Genomic DNA, 25,000 nt, shown 5'->3' with positions numbered 1-25,000 from the left:
GCGTATATCAGCGGATTTAACGCCGAATTAGTGTATCCTATCCAAAATAGTATAGCAATGACGATGTCGGGACAGGGACACGTACGGCACAGTGCTGTTATGACGTACCTAGAAAACGAATAATTAAAACTAACCGCGAGGTGTGTGTTAAATATTATCCAGATAAATTAATTTTATATATATGTATGTATATATATATATATCGATAAATAATTGTCATTGTCCATTTATATTCTCAAGGTGTGATATTATTTCTTCGATGAATATTTCTATCGTCTTATAGTTGCGTCTTGTAATAACGATCACGATAGTGATCACAGTGTTATTCGTCCGTGTTAGAAAGTAATAAAGTATTTTAGTCCAAGGTGAGTTTTTAGTTTTCTTATTTTTGTATTTTTTTTCTCGAAAAGATAAAAAAAATGTATACCATAAAAAGAATGGTAACCAGCAGAGTATGAAGGTGCCCATTATTATTCCAAGAGTCCTAGCAGCTTTATGTTCCCTCTTCATCTTCATTATGTTTTTGTCCTTGGTAGGGGTGTGCAATTGGTCCGTGCTTATTTCGTTGAGGGTTAATGTTTTCGATGAACCGGCGCTATTTAATTCACCGTTAAGATTGTTCATATCTTTACTCGTCCTATGGCTCAGTAACATCGCGTTACCTAAACGACTGTGCATTTGTTTTTCTTGACGATTCGCCTCCTTGAAGATCGAGTAATACGTCAGCATCATTATAGTACACGGTATCCAAAATGATATGCACGACGATACGATCGCGTAACCCGTGTTAACCCGAAAGAGACACAATTCTGGATGGTCCTGTCGGTGTACGCTATCCTCGGCTGTTGTATACCAACCGTTGAATATCGGTACGAATGATATTATCGCTGGTGATACCCAGCAGGCTAGCAACATACAAGCTACCACTCTCTTCGTCATCTTGATGGGATACTTGAGAGGCTTCACGATCGCGTAATAACGATCAACCGAGATGCACATCAAGTGGAGAATCGAGCTCGTACTGAAGTAGACGTCCAACGAGTTCCAAACGTCGCACATGAAATAACCGAAGAGCCATTGACCCTTTATTTGTACGCTGGCATTAAATGTCATTGCGAACATGGCCACTAACATGTCGGCGAGGGCGAGCGAGACAACGAAATAATTCGTTATTATACGTAATTTTCTATGACGCATTACCGACACCATTACAAGTAAATTACCAAATACTGCCATAACTATGATCCAACCAAGTATGCAACCCTTCAAGATGGTCAACGATACATCGGACCAAGGATCTTTCGACTCTTCACCATGGACGTTGTTAGACAAACTGAGGTTCCTCCCTGAGGCTAAGTCCAGGACCGACGTTACGCCGACCAACGAGCCCTCCGGACGATCAGACGCCGTCGTTAGCGTCGTCATTCTATCACCAAAACTCTTATATATACATACATATATATATATGTATATATATGTATATATGTATATATCTTTCTATTTATCTCTCTATCTATTTCTTACTTTTTCTGTTACTTTCTCTATATTTTTCTTTCTGTCTGTCTTTCTTTCTTTCTTTTTTTCTTTCTCTCTGTCTTTCTTTCTGTCTTTCTTTTTATTTATAACAGCTGCTCTTCTTCTCGAGCAGCCAAATTATAAACTAAGATCTTACGTCATGGATATCCCAAGGAAGCTTAACATTAGACCGATCCTCATCGTATCGTTCCTTCTTACGCGATCTGAAAGCATAAATAAATAAACAAATAAATAAACTAACGAGTAAATTAAATTAAATTAAATTGAATCGAATTAAATTTACACGATAATGGGTTAAACTAATTTTGACATTTTAATATATAATCCGTAGAGGATCCGATCAAATTCTATCGAATTAATACATACAGGAAATAAATACTCCAAAGGAATCCTATCACAAAGTAATGTAATCCTATACGTTTTCAAACCCTACGATCTCTATTTCAATTCTGTTTGCGGTGCAAACACGAAACGCTAAGATCTATTAGCAAGCAATCAATCAACCCGTTTTATGCTTGCTTCGGTGAAAGAAAAAGGTGAAAACAAAATTCTCTCTTTTTCTCTCTCACATACACACACATACATTCTCTCTCTCTCTCTCTCTCTCTCTCTCTACTTTCATTTCAAACGAAGAAAAGGATACACGAAAAAAAAATCATTTGCACTCTTGCTTTCATATCCTCTTTACTTAATCGTTATCACAATTTCTCTAACCGAATGAACATAATAAACTTATCTATTTATCTACCCCCCATCTCCATAAATACCTATATCTCTTTTTCATTCAGTAGACTAACCACATATAAAAGAGATAAAAAGATAGAGATGGACAAATATAAAAAAAAAAAAAAAGAAAGAAAAGAAAAAAGTAAGCTTTTCAGTAGCAAAATTAATTCGAAAAAATTCGATAATTTCTTATGTTCTGCTTCTCTTCAAATAAGCGCATGCATACGAAGCGCATATTATATATATATATCTCTCTCTCTTTCTCTCTATTTACGCGTGTATTTTAACTACGCTACGTGTATTCGTGCGTGTTAAAGAGAAAGAGAATTTTGCATATACATTTCACTCTTGAAGGCTTTTATATCTTCGCGACAGTTTCTCGGTTGTCACCACTCGAAACGAGGACGCGGCGGAAGAGCAAGTAACCTTGAATGACGCGCTCTCTTTCTCTCTTTCTCTCTTTCTTTCTCTCTTCATCTAGCGTGGTCGGTCTGACGGGACAGGGCCGTGTCAAGTACACTCATCCTGTGCGCGCGTAATTTACAATCCGCTGTTTTTTCCCCCGGTAAATTTAGGTCGATTACCTTCGCTACGGGTTGGTATAGAAAGCGCCGGCCCGGTAAGACGATAAGCACGCTTCATCGACTAGTGGGAGAAATAAAAGGCGATATATGCGAGGACGGTTTTCTTTATAAAATATTCACCATACTTTCTCTTTCTATCTCTATCTCTCTTAATCTATCTTTTATTTTCTCTCTCTCTTTCTCTCTCTCTCTCTCTCTCTTTTTCTGTCTCTCTGTTTCTTTCAATCTTTTTATTGTTCTTTCTAAAGATGAAAAGCAATGTAAAAGAAAATTATAACTCGATAACAAGAATAAGAACAAATCTGTGTGTGTGTGTGTTTGTATCTATATAAATAGACACATATCTTTATGTATAATGTAAGAAGAAAAATTGAAAAAAGTATGGAGATATTCCGAAGGATATCTCGAAAGCTTTTACTATTTCCTTCTGAAGAATCAGGACTTGTTTGCATCGTATTCAATATGCAATTTCAAGACAAAAAAAAAGAAGAAAAGGGGAGAGGGATAGAGAGAGAGAGAGAGAAAGAGGATGAATAAGGTTCGATGAACTCAAACTTCTAGAAGAATCCTTCAATCTCGAAATTGAATTCTCATCATTCACAAGCGAAGAAATATAAAAATCTCGTTCGAGATATATTCACTGAGATAGTTCACAATCAATATCAAGTTTATCTCTTGAAATAACGAATTATATAAGATTCGACATTGCGATTGATAGATAGGAGACAGACAGATCGATGCATTCGATATTAGCGGTTCAATTTTCTTGTCTGCGCACGTATTTTTTTCTTTTTTCTTTTTTTTTTGTTATTCGTTCATCTCTATATCTAAGATAGTGAATCATACACGTATACGTATATCTATATACGTATTGACGTTAAAAGCTAATGTCATTTTACTCGATTTCTTCATTCGACGTATCTTTGAGTACCATTCAAAAGATGAAAGATGACTTCGGTATGAACAACGTTCCCACGATATATATATATGTATATATATATATATATATATATATATATATATTATAACTATATTGCTTTCTTTATCTTCTTCTTTTTCTCATCGATGATATCGCAAGTGGTTATTCTCACGCACTGATGGTTTCTTATTGTGCCATAAAAAAAAAAGCTATGGGTATATTCACGTGTAGAGGGAACGATGTTCAGTCGTACGTAAGTAGATACATATCTACTATAAAATATATAATGGTCCGCTTTATTGCCCATTTACTGAGTCTCACCGATCAAAGGAGACCAAGATGAAAGTATTTTCTCTCTCTCTCTCTTGTTCACTCATTCATTCTCTACAGGCATATTTATATATATATATATATACAGGATAAGTATATAATAATTTCTAGTCCTCTTCTATTCCTATTATCATCGAATCGCGATATTAATTAGCGTATTCCGATAGCTTTAAATGACAAATATAATTAATCCTTTAAATAATATAATTATTCGTTTTGAACGTAACATCGTCAATAATATTTTTCTATGTCGTTCTATCTTCGTTCGAGCGATGTTATATTTAAAACGAAGTACAATCAAAATGCATATCTACGAAGTTATAATGAGATCTCAATATTAACGCAATATAATTCAAAGAATATATTAGAACGGAATATTCTCCAAGATTCTTCGAAAGTTTAACTGATTTTAAATATAACTTGGAAGAGAGTTTCAAAAAAATATATATATACATACATATATACATGTATATTATTCGGTTTAAAAAGTGCTAGACATTTTAAATTTCACAAGTAGAAAAAAAAAGAAAGAGAAAAAGGAAGAACGTGGCGAGAAAGATGACCTGATTCAAATGATACGAAGATAAGTAAGACGACTCGACTCGATTCGAGTCGAATCAAATCGAATCGAATCGAATCGAATAGAGACATGAATCCGGACTCGACGACGCCATTTTCCCTCTTCTAGATAGCCGCAATTTAAGGAGCACGTAAGTGCGCCCCGAGATAGCTTAGACGAAATTTATCGAATCGACCTAGCCAACTTGATAGCTGTATTTTCGAATTTTCAACGAGATTTATTACATCAACCTTATAGTACAACTCCGATAGGGACGAACGAAAAAAGAATATAAAAATAAAAATAAAATGAAAATGAGAGTGGAACACACTTGTTCGTATAACGCACCCATCGAAATTTCTATCGCATCTACGTAGATAAGACGATATTTTAACGAGTCTCGATAGAAATGACTTGTACGGCGACGAAACGTACAAAAAGAAGAGAAGAAAATAGAAAAGAAAAGAAAAGAGAAGAGAAGAAAAACAAGACGAAGTACGAAAAAATAAAAAGAAGAAAAAGAAGAAGAAGAAAAGGAGGGAGAAAATACGAAAGAAAATTCAAATATCTTCGGGTTGCGTATCTGGACGAATGAAAATGCTCGGGATTTTACATATCGTTTGGCGGACAAAAGAAATAGAGAGTGAGGGATAAAAAGACAGAGAGAAAGAGAGAAAGAGACTACGAGAGAAAGAGAGACAGAGAGAGCGGTTAAAATGCGACGCGACTCGACGTCGAAGGAAAAGCATACCCGTCCTGTCGCGTCTTCTTTATTCGCATTCCGCGATGGCACGTAAGGAATTAGAAGTCGAATAGGAACGTCAAGGAAAGAGAAAGAGACAGAGAGAGAGAGAGAAAGAGAGAGATATATAGAGATAGAGATAGAGATAGAGATAGACAGATAAAAGAAAGAAAAAGATAGAAAAGCATCGTCATTTTCAAAGCGTCGGAAAACTACGTTCTTTCTATTCGAAACGAGTTGATGATTTATCTTCTTACGAAAGGAAAGTCTTCATCCAGTCGTACAAAAAACAAGAGAGAAAAAAAAGGAAGAAAAAGAAACATACAGAAATATAAAAAAAAAGAAAGACACGAAAGAAGACGGAAAGATTTTCTAAGAAAATCATTGCTCGGATAAATCTCGGAAGGATTTAGAATTGAAGTTGTTGAATCGAATAATAAAACTCCGGGGAAATATTTTATATCCCGAGTTGTTTTATTTGTTAATCAATTAAAACGATATTCAGTAGTTGTAAATAATACTCTTCATTAAAAAGCTAAACAAATATGCGTGATCCATTGTTTTCTCTTTTTCTTGTTTTGTTTTGTTTTGGTTTTTTTTTTTTTTCGTTATATATATATAATTTTTTTTTATTTTCTTTCCTTTTTTTTTTTAATATGTATGCATATATATATATATATATATATATATATATATGTATGTATGTATGTATGTATGTATGTACATATAACGAGAAAGTTCAACTTTTGATATGGTAGTAACGAACGTAGTGGTTTTTCAAATGAAAAACGAACAAATAAAATATAACAAGAAGCAAAACGAAACGAAACGAAACGAAACGAAACGAAACGAAACGAAAGAAAACGAAACGAAACGTAATGTAACGAAACGAAACGAAACGAAAGAACGAAAGAACGAAAGAAAGAGCAGTTTCGTACAAACTGAGAAAAACGTTCAATTAGGAAAAATAAATAGATCGAAAAGATAAAACTAATGGAGTAGTATTTACCAAGTACCCAAGGCACAGCTAATCCGAATATCCTCCTTTCTCTTTATCTCTGATCTACAGCGGTGTTTTTAGATCGATAAAAGGGAAAAAATCCGTGCGTTACGAATTTCCTCGGAGATAGAGATAAAGATAAAAAGGAACAAAGATAAAGAAAAAGAGAGAAAAAGACGGAGATATTCGTCCTTCTTTCGTTCCGATTACGAAGAATCGAGTCACGTAACGGGCTAGCGAGTGCATGTAAATCGTACGCATCCGGTCTCGTCGAATTGCTGCGAGAACGAGAGAGAAAGAGAGAGAGAGAGAGAAAGAGATAGATAAAGAGAGAGAGAGAGAGAGAGAGAGAGAGAGAGAGAGCAAGATCAAATATAAGTAGAATTCTCGACGTTAAGGTTGGCCAAGGGCAGACCATGCGGAATCTGCAAGATCAGTGACAAGGATCTCTCTTTCATCATACTCTTCGTCTACTTCTTCTCATTCTTATTTCTTTTTTCTTCTTTGTTCTTTCTCTTCTTCTTCTTCTTCTTCTTCTTCTACTATTTTTCCCTGGTTCTGCTTGCACCACTCGCACCCCTTTTAACCGTACGACCAATAGATAGGTATCTACGATCGTAATGAGAATTTCTCGCATTTCCTCGAGCTACGAGGGATCGTTTTGTATCGGCGCTAATTTAGCATATATATCTGTGTGTGTGTGTGTCTGTGTATGTACGTACGTATACTACGACGCGAGCCTGACGAGCCTCCCGAGTCCGTGCAAAGCCATATCGATCGTCCTAAACGAGAGATAGATAGATAGATAGAGAGATAGAGAAGGAGAGTCGTGATCAGCTGACTCATACGAATCCTATGAAACAACTATTATGTAACCTGGAATGTTTTCTTTTTTATACGATATAATTATCGATCAATATTTAAGGTTTCTAGGAAATGTATTTATATTGCGAGAGAACGTGTTCTAACTTTGTATTAAATATTCGTATTTATGTGTTCGACGTTTATCCTTATATATGTACGTGTGTGTGTATGTGTATATGTATGTATGCACGTGATAGAGATGAGTATTAGATATTAAACACGTAAATCACGTCGTTAATGTCCCTATATATATATATATATATATATAGATATATGTGTGCGTGTATGTATATGTATCTTTTTTTGAGATTTTTATCACATCGAAAATATCTTGATAAAATTAATTTATATTCCTATTATTATAACCAGTAAATTCTCCTACATTCAATATCACGAAAATCGATATTACGAGTAGATTTTTAAAGAATACGTTGTTACGTATGGCAAATAATGGCCGATCGTTAAATCTCGAAAGAATAAATTTTATTTTTAACATTATTCAAATCTTATCATCCTTCACTTCCAGTTCTATCATTTTTCTTTATAGCTGATATGATCGCGAGACAGAAGTGATTATATCGAATAATTTTATTTTTAGTTCAGGAACATTTGCGTCCTTTGTCACGCACGTGCTGTTTAACCTTTATACATTTTTAGAGAGAAATTGACCTTTCTTTTTACCCTTCTCTTTCTCTCTCTCTCTCCCTCTCTCTCTTTAAAGTTTGGAAATGTCTCTTGAATAGACAAAAAAGAGAATGAGAGAGAAAGAGAGAGAGAGAAAGAGACAGATAGAGAGAGAGAGAGAGAGAGAGAGAGAGAGAGAGAGAGAGAGAGAATATAGAAAATAATAAAAGAATAAATGAAACAAAGTAAAGTTACTCTCTCGCATTCTTTTCAAATGAATATTCATCGGCATTGTGTTCAAGGAGAGAATATACTCACTTTTTTTCCAATCTAAAATCAAAAGCTCCGATTACGTAACTACAAAATGTTCGCGTGCATGTAACCGTACAAATTTACGTACCCACCTATGTGATATAGCTTGAGTAATACGTACCTATGTATAGAACAACGGATAAACTTAATTACTGTTTAATTACTTTGAAATTGTTGCTGTATATATATATATGTGTGTGTGTGTATATATATATATGTATATATATATATATGTATGTATATAATATATATATATTCGCGATCGACGATTGCTATTATCAATTTTACGCTTTTGTTATTCGTCAGAAGTAACAGCTAATACGTAGATACACGTGGGAAATCAAAGAGCGAAATTACATTGCCATTGAATTACCTTTACGATTATATACCTGTTTAAATTTTCGTGCACGAAAATGGATGATTAAATAAATACATTATAACCGGAGAAAATTTGTTTAACTATATCCGACAGAATACTAGATAAATATAAAGAGATAAAATTAAATAGATAGATAGATAGATAGATAGATAGATAGATAGATAGACAGATAGATAGATAGATAGATAGATAGATAAATCGAGCTTTTTATAAGCTTTCATCAATGGTCGTGATAAATGTATTATACGAACTTTTATTGAACTCCCATGGAAAATATTTTCAACCAAGTACTAGTCGTTTCCTCTTTCTCTCTTCTCTCTCTCTCTGTCTTTCTTTCTTATGCACTTGAACATCTCCATAATTCATGAACGGTATGTACTCGTTTCTTCAACGAATACACGTTTCTCCACTTTTCTATCGTGATCTAAACGGGGCACCATATATATAATATGGATATATTCAAAGTATTCTGATTTCAAAATCTCGACCAATGGATTTCATTCAATAAATTTCGATTCTTTTAATTACTTCCGCGATTTTTTTCTTCTTATTTTTTGTTTTCTTTCTTTCTTTTAACGATAACGAAATATACTTATGTACGTATACATAATACACAACTACGTATCTATTATTTCTCTCTCTCTCTCTCTCTCTCTCTATATATATATATATATATATATATATATATATATATATATATATATATATACACGTTTGAAAATAGTCGAAAGATTTTTATATAAAAACTCTCATTTCGTTTGGTGAACTTTAATAAACTAAATTAAACGCTTCTTGGATAATGAACATTGAAGAGATTAACGTTTCCCGATGTAATCCACAATGAAATAATACGTTGAGATCACATTTCGTGACGTTACGAACGTCATTCTCTTTTCTATTCATGACTTTTTCAAAGCTCGCAAAATCCTGCGTTAACAAGTAATACATTGAGAGAAAAATTTAATACCCTCCACCATACACTCTTTCTCCTTCTCTCTCTCTCTCTCTCTCTCTCTCTCTCTTCTCTCGATATTTAATAAAATCTCTTACAAATAGAAACCAATCGAAATAATGCAAGATGAAATCTTAATCTGTTTCGAGTGCATTTGATTAAAACTCGATAAAAAAAGAAAAACAGAGAGAGAAAGAAAGAGAGAGACAAACTAAATCGCATAAGGATCTTAAAAAAAAGAAAATAAAAAGAGAGTGAAACGAAATATCCTATCAACATGTAATTGCATGAAATTTCTTCTTCTTCTTCTTCTTCTTCTTCTCCTTCTACTTCTTTCGTATTTCTCCTCTCTCTCTCTCTTCCTCTCTCCTTCTTTCTTCAGCATTTACATCATTAAAAAAGTTAAATATAAAATTTCTACGTTGAAAATATTAGAGTTTAATCTCTCGAATTCTCCTCATCTTAGCTAATTACAAGATTCTATCGAGATATCGACCATGTTCGCGTTCTTTTTGTGATATTAAAAAAGAAAAACAAAGAAAAAGATAAAAAAGAAGATGGCGATGTTGATAATGGTAAGCGTTGATGTGGAGAAACGAACGAGTTTTAAAAAGAACAAGATGAAGATACTTTTATCTTTTGCATAATATCGTCGTCCGATATAAGTACCTATAATAAAGCAAATGAAACTTTGAATTGGGTATTTCTTTAACAAGTTTTACCACCCACTCATCCTTTCATAACATTGTTTCTTCTCTTCCATCGTTGTATCGCTGCTTAATAAATCTAATAAATCGACGATAAATCGGATAGATATGATTTTCTTCGAAACTTTATATTTATACGAGGTACTTGAAATCTACTGAGAAGGAATACCTAAGTAAGTACTTAGTTAAGTAGTTACGTGGCCTTTGATATAACGTCATCGTTATAACTTTATTCGTCATATTTCCAATTTTTTTATTTTGATATTTTAACGACAAATTTTTCCTCTTCACCTCCCTCCCTCCCTCTGCTCCTTTTTTTTTCTTTTTTTAATAACCTTTCGTCACGAGAAACATTATTACGAGTGACTCTTACGTACTCGTTAGTAGTGGTAATAGTAATAGTAGTAGTAGTAGTAGTAGTAGCAGTTACTTCGATTTTCTTGCAAAAAGAAAAGAACTACGTTAAAACTACGTTGATAAAAATCGTTGATACGTACTACGTATATTACCAGAAGCTGGGATCTCGAGAGGTCCTTCGTTAAGCAACGTTTTCCCCACCTAATTCATCGTATTCGTTAAAAGCAATTAAAGAAGAGAGAAAGAGAGAGAGAGAGAGAGAGAGAGAGAGAGAGAGAGAGAGATACAAAGAGAGAAGGATGTTGGGCTCTTCTTGACATTCCAATTTATGCAAATAGTATTATATTTGTAATTTAAAAATATGTAAATTAAGATATATTCTGTCTCGTCGTTCGTTGTCTCTCAAACTTTAAAAACTGAAGAATCGTTAGATCTTAGTACCAATGTATCGTGAACATTTTGAACGAACGAAGATATAGAAATAATCGTGTCGATATAGTTTAAATCTTATTTACACGATCCAAAACAGAAGAACAAAAACAAAAAGAGAAGAAGGAAAGGTCAAAAGCTCGCTCGCAAACGTAATTCGTCTGAGAATTGTTTTCATCGTGAATATTATTAACAGAACGACCTTATCTCTATCGCTGTTTACGTATGTAAACAATTAATTGTTAATGAAATATACCTATACTTACATATAAATCTAAATACGTATCTAACTTATTTCTAGTTTCGTAAGAACGTAATATAATCGTTTAAAAATCAACCATTGTATTTTCTTATTATCGAAAAAGTATACTAGTTTCTTTAACGCGTTAGACGATGCCATCACATGGTCCGACCACATGGTAAATCTTTCTCCTTGCGTCGTCCAGATAATGAAAGGACTTTCTACTTTCAGACGTAAATCTCTCTCTATCTCTCTCTCTCTATGTATCTATCCCCTGATGTTCTGATAGCTCCTCTCTCTCTCTCTCTCTCTCTCTCTCTCTCTCTCTCTCTCTCTCTCTCTTTCTCTATCTTATATACTCTTACATAAACTAATAACGACGTGATAAAAAGCGAACGAGAGTTCGTTAATCCATCCTATTTCTTTTTTTTCCTTTCTCTCTTCTTTTTTCTCCTTTTTCTCTCTTCCTTTTCTTTTCTCTTCTTTTCTTTACTTTTCGTCAAACAAACAGACAAAGGAAATGAAATGAAATGAAATGAAATGAAATGAAATTACTTACTTTAATTCGTCGAATAACATGACGAGATCCAATTAAACGATGACGTAGCAATAGTAGTAGTAGTAGTGGTGGTGGTGGTAGTAGTAGTGGTAGTGGTAGTAGTAGTAGTAGTAGTAATGGACGGTCGAAAGAATTAGATTAATATAAAGGAAATGCATCGTCGACTATTAACGGCCATGGTCAACGGTGCAAATATAATAACTTGCCTGATAAATATTTTCTTAGCTCACGGAAGATCTTTAAAATTAAATCATCCGGCAATGCAAAACCCGTGGGAGAGTAAGGGGAGTAAATGGGGATAACGTTAAGAGCTCGAGTTAACACGCGACGTTACTCGTCGAAGGTCAAAGACGAAACTGATTCGTGTCGGGAGTTGAAAGCTCGTATCTAGCGACACGCACATCGGTTTTGTTTGTTTTGCTTTTTCTTTTCTTTTCTTTCTTCTCCTTCCAATGTCGAGTGTAAACTAACTAAAGATATCTCTGGCTCTTTCTATCTTTCGTCCTCTAACGCTTGTCCTTCTATCTCTTTCATTCGGCGATCGATAATATACGATATGTAAACAATCGAAAATACAGAGAGACATGTTAGTAGAATGAAAAATTTTATTCGAAGAGACAAACACGTTTATGTGTATGTATATGTATATGTATATATACATACATACATACGTAGATACATACCTTCGAAGATCTCGTTTATGGAGATTTATGGAAATATCTGACAAACAGAGTTTTGCCAGGACGTAAGCCAATAAACTGTTTCAGAGGAGCAAGGTATACATACCTGTACGTATATTTGCCCTACTGTTATCGACGAAAACTAAACAAGACGAAAGCTCGACTAAAAAAACAAGCTTTTGCTTTGAGAGTGCTGACGTTCAAATACTACATCTATGTATGTATATATGTATGTATATATGAATGTATGCATCTATGTATGTATGTATGTATGTATGTATGTAGATGTTCGATATACCACTGTCCTTTGGATCGAAAAGACAAGTCCTTTTCTAAGATACACGTGGACCGACATAATATATCTTTTATGTGTTCGCGTCGGTGAAATTCAATTTTCGAATAAAATGTAAATTATTTCTTGAATATAAGAAAGAACGTTCAAAATATTGTAAGAGTATTCTATGAATAAAATTTCTTTGAAAAAATATCTCTCTCTCTCTCTCTCTCTCTCTCTCTCCCTATCTGTGCATGCATTTGTATATATTTTTACTTAAATAATATCTATTCTAACATTTAAATTTTCATAAGTTCAAATTCTAACGAATGCATCGATTGAAATGTCATTCATAAAAAGAATGGCTACAAGAAAAATCTTTCAGAAATCTCGAGAGACAATCTTGATGTATCCCATCAAGTACCTTCTTCTCCTTCAGCATTTCTTCTTCTTCCCTTCCTCCTCCATCTCTCCCTTTCTTTTACCACCACCAGAAAGTACTCATTTTTTAAAAGAAAAGCTTCGAGCAAATAAAACTCACGAGACAGTTCGAGACCATTTTCTAGACGATAGATCGATCTAACTAAGTAAGAGAGATATCGATACGATATTGCGATATTTTTCTAGATGAGATATATTAAACGAATTATTTATAGTATCTCGATAAAGTAGAAACGTTTTATAGAAAGGATTCTCAATATTTTGTATCAAGCATTGTCGTAATATAACAATGAATGTAAATGAGAATGATAAAGCCTTTTTATTTATTCTACTTTAAAAGTCAACAAATTACGAGTAAGTTCTTCTCTTCGATCTTTTTTATTCAATTAAAAATGAAAAAGAAAAAGAAAAAGAAAAAGAAAAAAAATCAATCTCGAAGCAAATAAAACTCGTGATGTTTATTTTATATCAATTTCGAGACGATAGATCGATCAGAATGATTGCGAGAGATATCGATACGATACCGTGGTATTTTTCTAAACGAAATACATTAAATGAATTATTTATGATATCTCGATAAAAGATAAACTTTGAAAGAAAGGATTGTCAATGCTCGACTTTATTCATTGATCTAATAACGATAAAAAGAAATAAAAGATCAAGTTTTTAATTATCCTACTTAAAAAATGAAGGAACATCGAATAAATCCTTCTTCTTTTTTATCATCGATGAGAGTACTCATTAAAAAAAAAAAGAAGTCTCGAAACAAATAAAATTCACGATGTTATATTTCATATCATTTTCGAGACGATAGATCGATCTGAATAATTGCGAGAGTGACACACGATACGATACTGTGGTATTTTTCTAAACGAAATATATTAAATGATATCCCGATAAAAAAGTTTATCTTAAAAGTAAGGATCGTTTAATATTAAACTTAACATATAATATCGTAATAACGATAATAAAATTACAAAAAAAATAAAGTTTTTAATTATTCTATTGACAACAAAAATTACAAAAATTGTGAATACGTTCTCCTCTTTATCACTCTTTTACGAGAACAGTCGTCATTTAAAAAAGAGAGAGAGAGAGAGAAAGAAAAGAAAAAAAGAAAAAAAAGAAGGAAAAAAAAAGTTTCGAAACGAATGAAACACACGTTGTTAAATTTCGTATCAATTTCCGAGAGGATAGATCGATCAGAATGAATACGAAGAGATATCGATATTACACTACAGTATTTTTCCAACGGAAACTATATTAAATGAATTATTTATGATATCTCGATAAAATATAATAAAAACCTTACAAAAAGAAACTACTCTCAATGTTTCACATTATAGCCACATTGTCGAGGGAAAACAAAAGATAATAAAGTTTTTCATTTATTCTATTAACGAAAATGTATAAAACGAGGACGATATGAGTTTCCTACGATAATAAATATGGAGAACGGAAATGTTACGGTTTGGAATATCGGTTCGTACTTTCTAAGTTTTCCTTCACCTAAACCAAGTAGTTTGAACGAGTTACATAATAAACGATCGAAACTTTTCATCAAAATGATCTCGTCGATGGGATCCCCATAGTACGTAACACAGAGTTCGGTGTACAATTCGTGGCTCCGGTTTAAACGACGAAGTTAGAACCAATTTGCAAACTAAGCACGCGACTCGTTGCTAGTAAGTCGAATTTTCACGGAACGAGTAGATATTTCCCGTGGAATTTACTAATCGTCTGACGAATGAGAAATAGAGAGAAAGAGAAAGAGAGAGAGAGAGAGAGAGAGAGGGAGAGAAATAGAGTGTCTAACTTTTCCACGTTGTTCTTTTAAACGAAAGTGATTTCTAAAGTTTGATTAAGTTCCTAGGCATCTTCGAGAGTAATAGCAACAGCAACAGCAACAGCAACAGTAGCAATAGCAGCAGTTTCCCTAGCGATTTAGTAATAACTACCAACTTCATTTCTTCCTAATACAAAGAGAGAAACTTTTCAAAAGTTTTCATTAGGAGTCAGGAAGTCTGTTTTATAGTTGGTGCTGCTTTTACCCTCGTTTAATCAGAAGGATAACGGTAAGGATAACATATCTAATTCGAGAGTAGATATAGAATAGATATATAGATATTATATAATATCTATATGATGTATATATAACAAATAGAAAATGTATACATATATATACATATATGTATATTACCACTTTAACATGTAATATTTTTTGATAATCCCACACGTTCTCTAAGATTTAGTGATACACGTATATTATATATAACCACGTATTTTCCATACCCAAGGGAAGGATCGTTGTTAACTCGTGTGATATATAAGATGAAAAAGTTTAGGGTAGAAAGAAAATATATATATGTATATATGTATGTACCCGTGTCTTTCCTACCCCTCTCATATGTCTTCTTTCTCCTTTTTACGAATATCACGCACGAATTTTATATGTGTAGTAAATACATCAAATAAATATCTATACACATGCATACGTATGTGACTACTTATACCTAACATATCCTTCGTATGTACGTATGTTTCACCTCCCTTTCTTATAATTCTTCAAAACCAATATGAAAATTTTCTCCTTCGAAACTTTATTCGATCGATTCAATTCTTTCTTTTTTATTCCATTAGTTCGAATATTTATCGAATATTAAATCATTAAATCCATTCCTCGTTGCGTTTCATGCTCATTAAAGAACATCTCTCTCTCTTTCTTTTATCTCTCTTTCTCTCTCATTATCTATACTTTTATTAATCGTTCTAACTATGAAACGCCTACTAACTATGATACAGCCGAATTAACACGTATTCAAATTAACAAAAGCGTAATCCCAGTCGCGAATATATTTTTTCTTTTATTATAACTTTTTCAAGGATGCATTATACTAACAGAAGCAACAGCAACAGCGGCATCATCGTCACTAGCAACGAAGAGAGAAAAAGAGAAAAAGACAGAGAGAGAGAGAGAGAGAGAGAGAGAGAGGAAAAAGGCATGGAAGGGGAGGAAAGGAGAGGTGGTGGTGCAAGCCTGACACGGTACGGCTCTTCCACCTATGCGAAATCCAACTGAAATTCCGACTGAAGCAACTCCGTAATGAGAGCCTCGCTACGAATAATAATGATGATATAACAAGCACACGGAATTCCTGTTCCAGATTTATCCCGGAAACGTTGACAACCCCACGTTTATCCTCGGACTTAGCATAATTTTATTCTCTCTGCCTGGCTTTAATTCCCCCAATGATTATGACATATAAACGATAAAGAAAGAGAGAGATAGAGATTAGAGATAGAGACAAATAGAGAGTTAATGAGAGAGACAGAGATAGATAGATAGATAGATAGATAGATAGATAGAGAGAGAGAGAGAGAGAGAGAGAATGAGCCTAATTCTAAAAGGTATGTCTATCAAATTTGAAGAATTCTATTATATGGTAAAATTCACGATCGTTAAATTTCAAGGGTAGAGTTTCTTATAGATATAGAATATACTTATCTAACGTGTTCGTGTTATTTTTTTCTATAAATAGACAAAGCACGATAAGTTTATATATATATAAACTTACATTGACATATATACATACATACATACATAAAGTATTAACACATATATATGCATGTATATATGTATGTATGTTTTTTGTAGAAGAAAGAAAAGAAAAAAGAGAAAAAAATGAGAGTACTTTTTAAATTAGCTTCGTTTCGAAATTAAAGCGATAAGGGTGGTATTAAAAAAAGAAAGAAAGAAGACAAAGAGAAAGAAAAAGAAGAAGGAATAAGAATTCGTGTGCTATCGGTACCACGGATCGTATTTATGCAGCGTTTTATCAGCTTTTACCGAACGACACTCTTCCTACTTGCGATGCTCATGACGGAAAGAGAGAGAGAGAGAGAGAGACCCATCTAATTCCGTCGATGTGCATGCTGCCTTTGGCACTGAAATTCATACAGCAGTGTATTTCATTCGAGTCAATTGGCAAAAACGAACTTGCATACGTTCGAAAAAAAAAAATAGAAAAGAAAAGAAAAAAAAAACAAATCAACTATGTCGTCTTTTTACATTTTTTTTTTTTATGTCCTTGTCTGTTATGTTCGAACATATAAAATTAGTATTACGTCGAGCTTTTAACGATACAGGCTCTATAACATAAATACAATAATTTTGAAAATCGTATATATACATATGTATATGTAAATTATTTTCATATAGAAAATGTAACATTCAACTTTATTATCGATTGGTTCTCTTTATCAGTATTATTCTCGATAATCATGTTCGAACCCACGAGTTTTCTCTCTTTACTCTTTTGATAAATCATAAACATAAAATGTAAAAGAAAAAAAAAAAGAGAAAAAAACAGAAGATAAAAAAGAAAATAATAATTCAAACGTGTCATATCGCGTAGATACACGCTTTAACGCATTACAATATCGACGTATTATCGGACTTCGCCCTTCCGGATATTCAATTTATTAATTAACTTAAATTCAATAAAATTACACGCATCGAATTAAATGAGATCGTTCGAAAAAAAGAGAAAAAAAAAAGAATAAAACGATTTACAACTTATTATCTCTCTCTCTCTCTCTCTTTCTCTCTTTTTTTACTGATCATTTTTCCATTCATCGATTCGATTGAAAAAGTGATAAAATATCTCACCTTTTTTTTTTCTTTCCCTTTTTCTTTCTTTTCTTCTATCTTTCTATCCGTATTTATTTATTTATTTATTTATTTATTTTAGACGTCAATGTAAAAAAGAAAAAATAAAGATCCGATTCGAAAGTAAATTGTCCATTACGGTATCGCGATAACCGGGAGGGCAATTGCGACGCACGATCGGTGGTGTTATAACTAGACGCATCTTCATCGAATAACACGATGCAGACCTCCGGGGTGTTCTTTGTTAGCACGATAAACGTGTCACCGGGCGTTACCATTCCGCGCGTTTAGACTTTAACAACGTTACCAACGTTACAACGTAACGACGTTCTGGTGAACAATGAGCGTCGTACACATTCAACGGAAAGCAGAAATGGTCAACCAAGCGTGATGGAGCACGTTTATGAGAAACACGAATATAATGTACAAAATTTTTATCTCTTTTCTATCTCTCTCCTTCTCTCTCATTCTCTCTGTCTGTCTATCTGTTTCGAAAAATATAATATTTTTAAATAACATATATATATATATATATGTGTGTGTGTGTGCGTATAAATAATTTTTTAAATAACACATTATATAAGAAGAAGAAGAAGAAGAAGAAGGAGAAGAGAAATAATCAATTTTGTTTCTTTTCTTTTTTTTTTTTCAATCGATCACGATCCGTACCTTCGATCATTCGTAGGATCTTTCGTTTATTCACGCATTTTAATTTACTTCACTCTTTTGTAATTATATATTTCATTGTTTTAATACAAATAATTCGTTTATCGTAACAGTTATTTCAATAATCATCCCACGCACAGGTTAATTATTACAAAAATTAATTCTCTCGTCGATCAAAAAAGAACAAAAGGTAAAGAGAGAAAAATGGAAAGAAAGAGAAGAAAAAATTTCTCGCTTGAAACAACGCGATTGTTCTGTTTCTCTCTCTCTCTCTCTCTCTCTCTCTCTCTCTCTCTCTCTCTCTCTCCTTCTCTCTTGTTTACGAAAAAAGAAAAAAGAAAACAAAAATAATTTACCCGCAACTGTACATACCGTCGTAACTTTTTTCTGATTAAAAAGAAAAAGAACCTTTTTCTGATTAAAATAAAAACAGTACCCACCTACCCACACACGCACACACACATATACGTAGGAATAGAAACTTTCCATAAGAGAAATATTTATGTAATTTGCAAAATCATTCGCACGAACAAAAAAGAAGAAAAAGTATAAAAATAATAGAAAAAAGGAGAGGAAGAATAAAAACGAAAAGAAAAAGAAAAAGAAAAAGAAAAAGAAAAAGAAGATGAGGAAGAGGAAGAAGAAAAATAAAAGATGAAGAAGAAAAAGAAGAAGAAGAAGAAAAAGAAAAAGAAGATGAAGAAAATTCGATCGCGTGTGTCGGATGAGAAGGCTCGTCCTCGTTAGTTTTAAAATACTCTAGTGCTTTCCGTAAATAATATGGCTGGGCGGCATCGCACGATTGCGACACTGACCTTCGATCGGCCGAGCATCGTGGATGCGTGCCTGAATTAAAGGGGAGAGAGAGAGAGAGAAAGAGAGAAACATCGTGTGCATCTCGAGATGCATTCGAGCGCAACGGTAAATAGTGCCAAGCTCTTGCTGATTCGTTCGGCTGTCGTATGAAAAAGCGGCCAGAGGACGAGAACGATATATATATATATATATATATATATATATATATATATATACATATATATATATGCATATATCGATATATTATATACGTACGTATGTACATACCTATCCACCTATCTATCTCCATCTCTAATCTATCCTTGTCTCGAAACTCATCATTCATCTTTTCCAGAATACTCTTATATATATATATGTATGTATGTATGTATGTATGTATGTATGTACGTATGTGTGTATAGATATATATATATATATATATATATATATTTTCTTTCTTTCTTTTTTCGTTCGTACCAACCGACCGGAAGTTGTCCTCCTATGATGCACTATACTACGAATCGATTGACGCAACTCTTCTCGCGCATCTGCGTCTTTCCGAAAAGCAATATATGTATAAATATATATATATATATATACATACATACATATATATATGTATATATATCTATATTTGTACGTTCCAACCCCTCGAACCAATTGCTCTTAGCATGTTTGCTTTAATCACCGATATATCGTTTAATTAAGTTACTCATAGTAAAGAGATTCATATCATCGAGAAATAACATATTATACATATATATATACACACATATATATGTATATATACGTACGTACAAGTTATATATCTGTCTGTTTATGTATTAAAACAAATTGGCACGTGCATTCACTTGAACGCGATTAAATTGCATCCATCGTATAACGCGGTTCAAGGTTTTTCTTTTAATTCTTTTCTTCTTTTTTTTTTCCTTTTTATTCTATTTTTTTTTTCTTTCAACCCCCCCTTCTCTCTCTCTCTCTCTCTCTCTCTCTCTCTCTCTCTCTCTCTCTTTCTCTTTCTTCTTCATCCTCTTTACCGTCGTTCCTCTTTACCGTTGTTGTGTTCTTTCAAACGACTTCTCGAGTTCAAGGATTTTTATCGGTAAGCAACATGATCTATGAAGATAAATAGATCCATCAGCAGGTTCATAGACGAGGTTACGTATGCAACCTTTTTTTTCCTTCTTTTTCTCTCTTTCTTTTTCTTTTTTCTTTTTTTCCCACAGATACATTTAATTTCGCTCGAGATCGCGTATCGTTAATTAAGCTTACATCGGTTGAACGTATATCCAATTTCTTATCTATCCATTTATCCATCCATCTATCCATCTATCCAACCATCCATCCATCCATCTATCCATCCATCCATCCATCTATCTATCTATTTCTATCTCTTGAGTAGATATAATGGAGTTAAAAGTTAAGAAACTATTACGAAACATTTCGTGTTTTCATCTGAAATTTGTTAGTCAATTTCAATAATTAAACTTTTCCGTTTCGTTCTGTTCGTGCCAGTACGTCTCGAATCGTTTTTAATTAGAAACGGCAATCGGACGGCCGTTATTTCCGTAATTATTTCTGGTATTCCGCTTCGGTGGCATTATAGAGATCATAATTAGAGAAAGAGAGAAAGAGAGAGAAAGAGAGAAAGAAAAAGAGAGAAAAAAATACGAATCGAGTTATTCGACGTCAGTTTCTCGTTTCAACAAACATTTATTAAAGAGAAAGAGTTTATCGGACCTTAGACCGACATTCGAATGTTAGCTTCTCGATTCGCTCGATTGCACGAATTTTTCGATATCTAATCTAAACCTGTGTAACCTGCTGAGAATCGAATTACCTATCTACCAATACTTTTTCTCTCTCTTTCTCTGTCTGTCTGTCTGTCTGTCTGCCTGTCTGTCTCTCTCTCTCTTTCTCTGACTTTCTCGCCAGAGAGATTTTTTCAAACTCCAACCAACTGCGACTATTGCTAGTATATATCGACAAAGAGACATAGATAGATAGGTAGATAAAGAGAGAAAGAGAGAGAGAGAAATTTTGTTCATTCAACCGAATAGTTCAATGCATCGATAAACCTCATCGAAAACGTTAATGAAACACGTGGACTACGCAGATCTCCGATCGAACGAATTGTAACATCGGAATTTTTCAAATATCGAACTTTCGACGTCTACTATATATATATAGCGAACAAAATTCGATGGTGTTTCGGAATTTAACGTAGATAGGTATCTAGTAGGTATCTATCTAAAAAGAGAAATTGGTGTACTAACTATGTGTGTGTATATATATAATGTATGCGTGTAAATGTGTATATATATATATATATATATGTATATGTATAGTAGTATATATGTATATAAGCAAAGGACCCTTATAGTCGTTGTATGCCATGGCAATACCGTTGGCTTGTTTTCCTGTCGCGAACGTTTAACGAGGGTAAAAGTTAATAAAGCGGGGAAACGTTAAATGAAATTTGTTCTACGTGCTTTCAAACGTATCATTCTTACGGTCTAATGAGAAATCAACGATTTCTTTGATATACTAATAATTAAGTAACTACAAAATCACGATATATACAAAATCACAACTATATATATAAATATATATATATTTTTTTAAAACCATTTAGATCTCATTATCACGACAAAATATATGATCAGTCCATTTCATTATTTAATTTTTTATCTAATCCTTTTAATACGAATAAAATGAATATCCTTGATGAAAGGATATTTCATGCCCTAGTCCAATCGTAATAAAAAAGGAGAAAAGAATTTATTTCAGAATTTATTCGAAGATGAAAAGGAGTTAAAGATCGACACGACGAAATGATTAAGCGAGGACAATTTTAAAAGGAGGCTAATTTGCAAGCACGTTTAGAAGAAGCACGTTGGTAATAATAAATGGTAGCATAAGTCGTTGAGGAAGTATGTATGTATGTATGTATGTATCTAGATATATAACTTTGGCGAACCGTAAGCCTTTACAGTCGGTTAAGGAGTTTGTTTTCGCTAAATCGCTCTACTGCCGCCATCTCCGCCACCCCCTCTTCCTCCTCTTTCTTCTCCTCCTCCTTCTCTGCTGCCGTTGCCGCCACTTCGAAATAACAGATTATGAAAGTTCGTATAGTTCTCCTGGCGGCAGCCACTACGACGTCCAATCTCGAATGTTAATTCTGTCGGGTGTCTAAACAGGAACGAGCGAGCGAGCGAACGAACGAACGAACGAACGAACGAACGAGCTGAACGAATGAGAAAGAGAGAAAGAGAGAGAGAGAGAGAGAGAGAAGAAATAGAGAAAGAGACACCGTATATATTCCTCTTTCTCGTTAGCTTTTCTCCAACTCCAACAACCATAAAATCGCATTACTTCTCTTGAGTCAGGCGGTAATTGGAACATCGAAATTCGTGGTTTAATGTTTCTTTTTTTTCTTCCATTTTGTTCCTTCTTCTTCTTCTTCTTCTTCTATTCTTTTTTGTTTATCTACTTTTCTTCTCTTTGTTTTTTCTTCTTTTTCTTTTTTTTCTTTTCACTCGACCGACCACGATCGCGAATTCCATTATTATTAAAATATCTCGATTTAATGATGGAAACTATCGATTTCATAAATACCGAAAGCTGAAACTCTCGAAAGCCGTCAAATCCGACGAACTTTCGTTAAATCCGATTCGTTTTTTCAATCGATAGTTATTCTTTGCGAGAAAAAAAATAAAAGAAAAAGAGAAAAGGAAAAGGATGAGAGGAGAACTCGAAGGACGTTTTTCCTTCGTGAAAATTACAAGAAATATTGCGCGACGAATTCATCCAATGCGATTACACGCCTGACAATAAAACTCGAGACGATCGTTTCTCAACTACGTCTCTCGATTGAAATATTATTATATTACGAGGTATAGAAATAATTTGCGTTATTTCTGCGAAAGAAAAATTTGCAATAGAAGAAAAGAGAGAACGTTCGGATGTCGTTCGATATTAATGATTTGTATCGCGTTGACGTGGAAAAAGAAAAAAAAAGAAGAAGAAGAAGAAGAAGAAGAAAAGAAGAAAAAGAAAAACTGTTCACGGTTTAAAATTAAACGGCTACGAATGCCGGTAAGTAAGTACTTTTGCGTTTCTTAAACGTCGAGAGATGGATGCAATGTGGAAACCTTGAGACGTTACAATTGAATAACGTCCTCGGTCTTACGTAAGTAGCCACTGTTGAAGATCGACCATTTCGTATGTATGTAACTAACTACGTAAGTAACTAGGTAAGTAAGTAGGTAGGTAAGTAAGTAGGTAAGTAAGTAGGTAAGTAAGTAAGTAAGTAAGTAAGTAAGTATGTAAGTGAGTAAACGAGTGACTGAGTACGTAGTTAGTTCCGTTTATATTGCAAGATACTTGGCCAATATTGTTTCCATTGTTTCCTTTCCAATCTGCTATTATTTCCTCTTCCTTTCCCTTTCTCTTTGTCTTAATCTATCTATTTATCTATCTATTTATCCATCTGTTTGTCTATCCGTCTGTATTTATCTATCTATTTATCTATCTTTATTTTATTCTAAGAAACGATTGCATGATTTACACGTCGATTTCATCAAGAAACTGAGCGTGCGTTGAAAAGAAAAAAGAAAAAAAGAAGAGGGAAATAAAAAAAATAGAAAGAGAGAGAGAAAGAGATAAATAGATAGAGAAACAGAGAGAGAGAGAGAGAGAGAAAGAAACATCTATGATAGTTATCCAAGAAGATACTATTATCCAGACAACGTGATCCTTTCTAATAAAATGATCGATTGATTGAACTTCGATAATCATTACGAAAGCGTTTACTCTAATCGAGAACTTCGATCTTTCTGTTCGTTCGTCCTTCGGTCCATCCGTCCGTTCGTCCGTCCATCCGTTTTTATCGTTCACGTTTCTAACAAATATCTAACGCGATCATAGAGAAGGAAAAATATGTCTGTTACGTTGAAAAATAGATTCCGATTCCGATCACAGGCGATAAATCTCAATCTCGAAATTTATACAAACCCATGTCTCAAGTACGTGTGAAGTAAGAGTCAGAAGCTATAAAGAAAGAGAGAGACAAAAACAATGAGAGAGAGAGAAAGAGAGAGAGAAAACGCACATTGCGTTTCAGTATACATATATATCTACATATAAAATGCTCGTTGGAATTTCACCGTGATTCCGTACCCAACAACCGTTGTAATTAATTCGTCATAGCTTATGGTACAGCATGGAAACGTGTTTCTCTCGATTTGATATTACGTATTTCATTTCCGTAGAATAAAACGTAATCTCATGTAACCACGATATTACATATAGATTATATATTTAAAGAAATGGTGGTTTCGCGTGACCTGGGTAAGACGATGATAAAAAAGAAAAAAAGAAAAAGAAAAAGGAAGAAAAAAGGAGAAGAAGAAGAAGGAACAAAAATTTAATTCATTATCATACAAGTGAAAAAAGACTCTTTAAGGAAATTTTTCCTCGGTCATTTTTAAGTCATCTTTTTCTTTCTCTTTCTTTTTTTTTCTTCTTTTTGCTTTCCTTTATTTTCATTTTCATTTCCTTTTCAACGCGCTGTTTGTTTAAACGAATCCATCGTTTACCTCGTGTACCTGTCTGTCACTTCGAAAAAAGATCACTTTGTTAATGAGACAAGTT

General features: G+C 33.5%; 1 protein-coding gene across 26 annotated transcripts in view; it reads right to left on the bottom strand.

Moving 5' to 3' along the window:
- LOC127070730 (octopamine receptor beta-2R) overlaps window positions 1–25,000 on the bottom strand; it is a 71,482-nt gene that overhangs the window by 8,613 nt on the left and 37,869 nt on the right. For 16 of the 26 annotated variants that reach the window (XM_051009092.1, XM_051009093.1, XM_051009088.1 and 13 more), the window contains 3 exons: window positions 1,673–1,739; window positions 428–1,426; window positions 1–108 (listed from right to left, as the gene is read on the bottom strand). The exon at window positions 1–108 is cut by the window's left edge. In XM_051009092.1, coding sequence (XP_050865049.1) covers window positions 1–108; window positions 428–1,426; window positions 1,673–1,739 — 1,174 coding nt within the window. Of the gene's footprint in view, window positions 109–427; window positions 1,740–11,820; window positions 17,210–22,325; window positions 22,330–25,000 lie in introns of those variants that run through there. The other 10 variants (XM_051009102.1, XM_051009096.1, XM_051009098.1 and 7 more) reach the window with 5 other exon arrangements.

This window comes from Vespula vulgaris, chromosome 19 (assembly GCF_905475345.1).
Source record: "Vespula vulgaris chromosome 19, iyVesVulg1.1, whole genome shotgun sequence".
In the NCBI taxonomy this organism is placed as follows: domain Eukaryota; kingdom Metazoa; phylum Arthropoda; class Insecta; order Hymenoptera; family Vespidae; genus Vespula; species Vespula vulgaris.
Note: the sequence above shows the minus strand (reverse complement) of the source record. Positions and strands in the feature narration are given on the sequence as shown.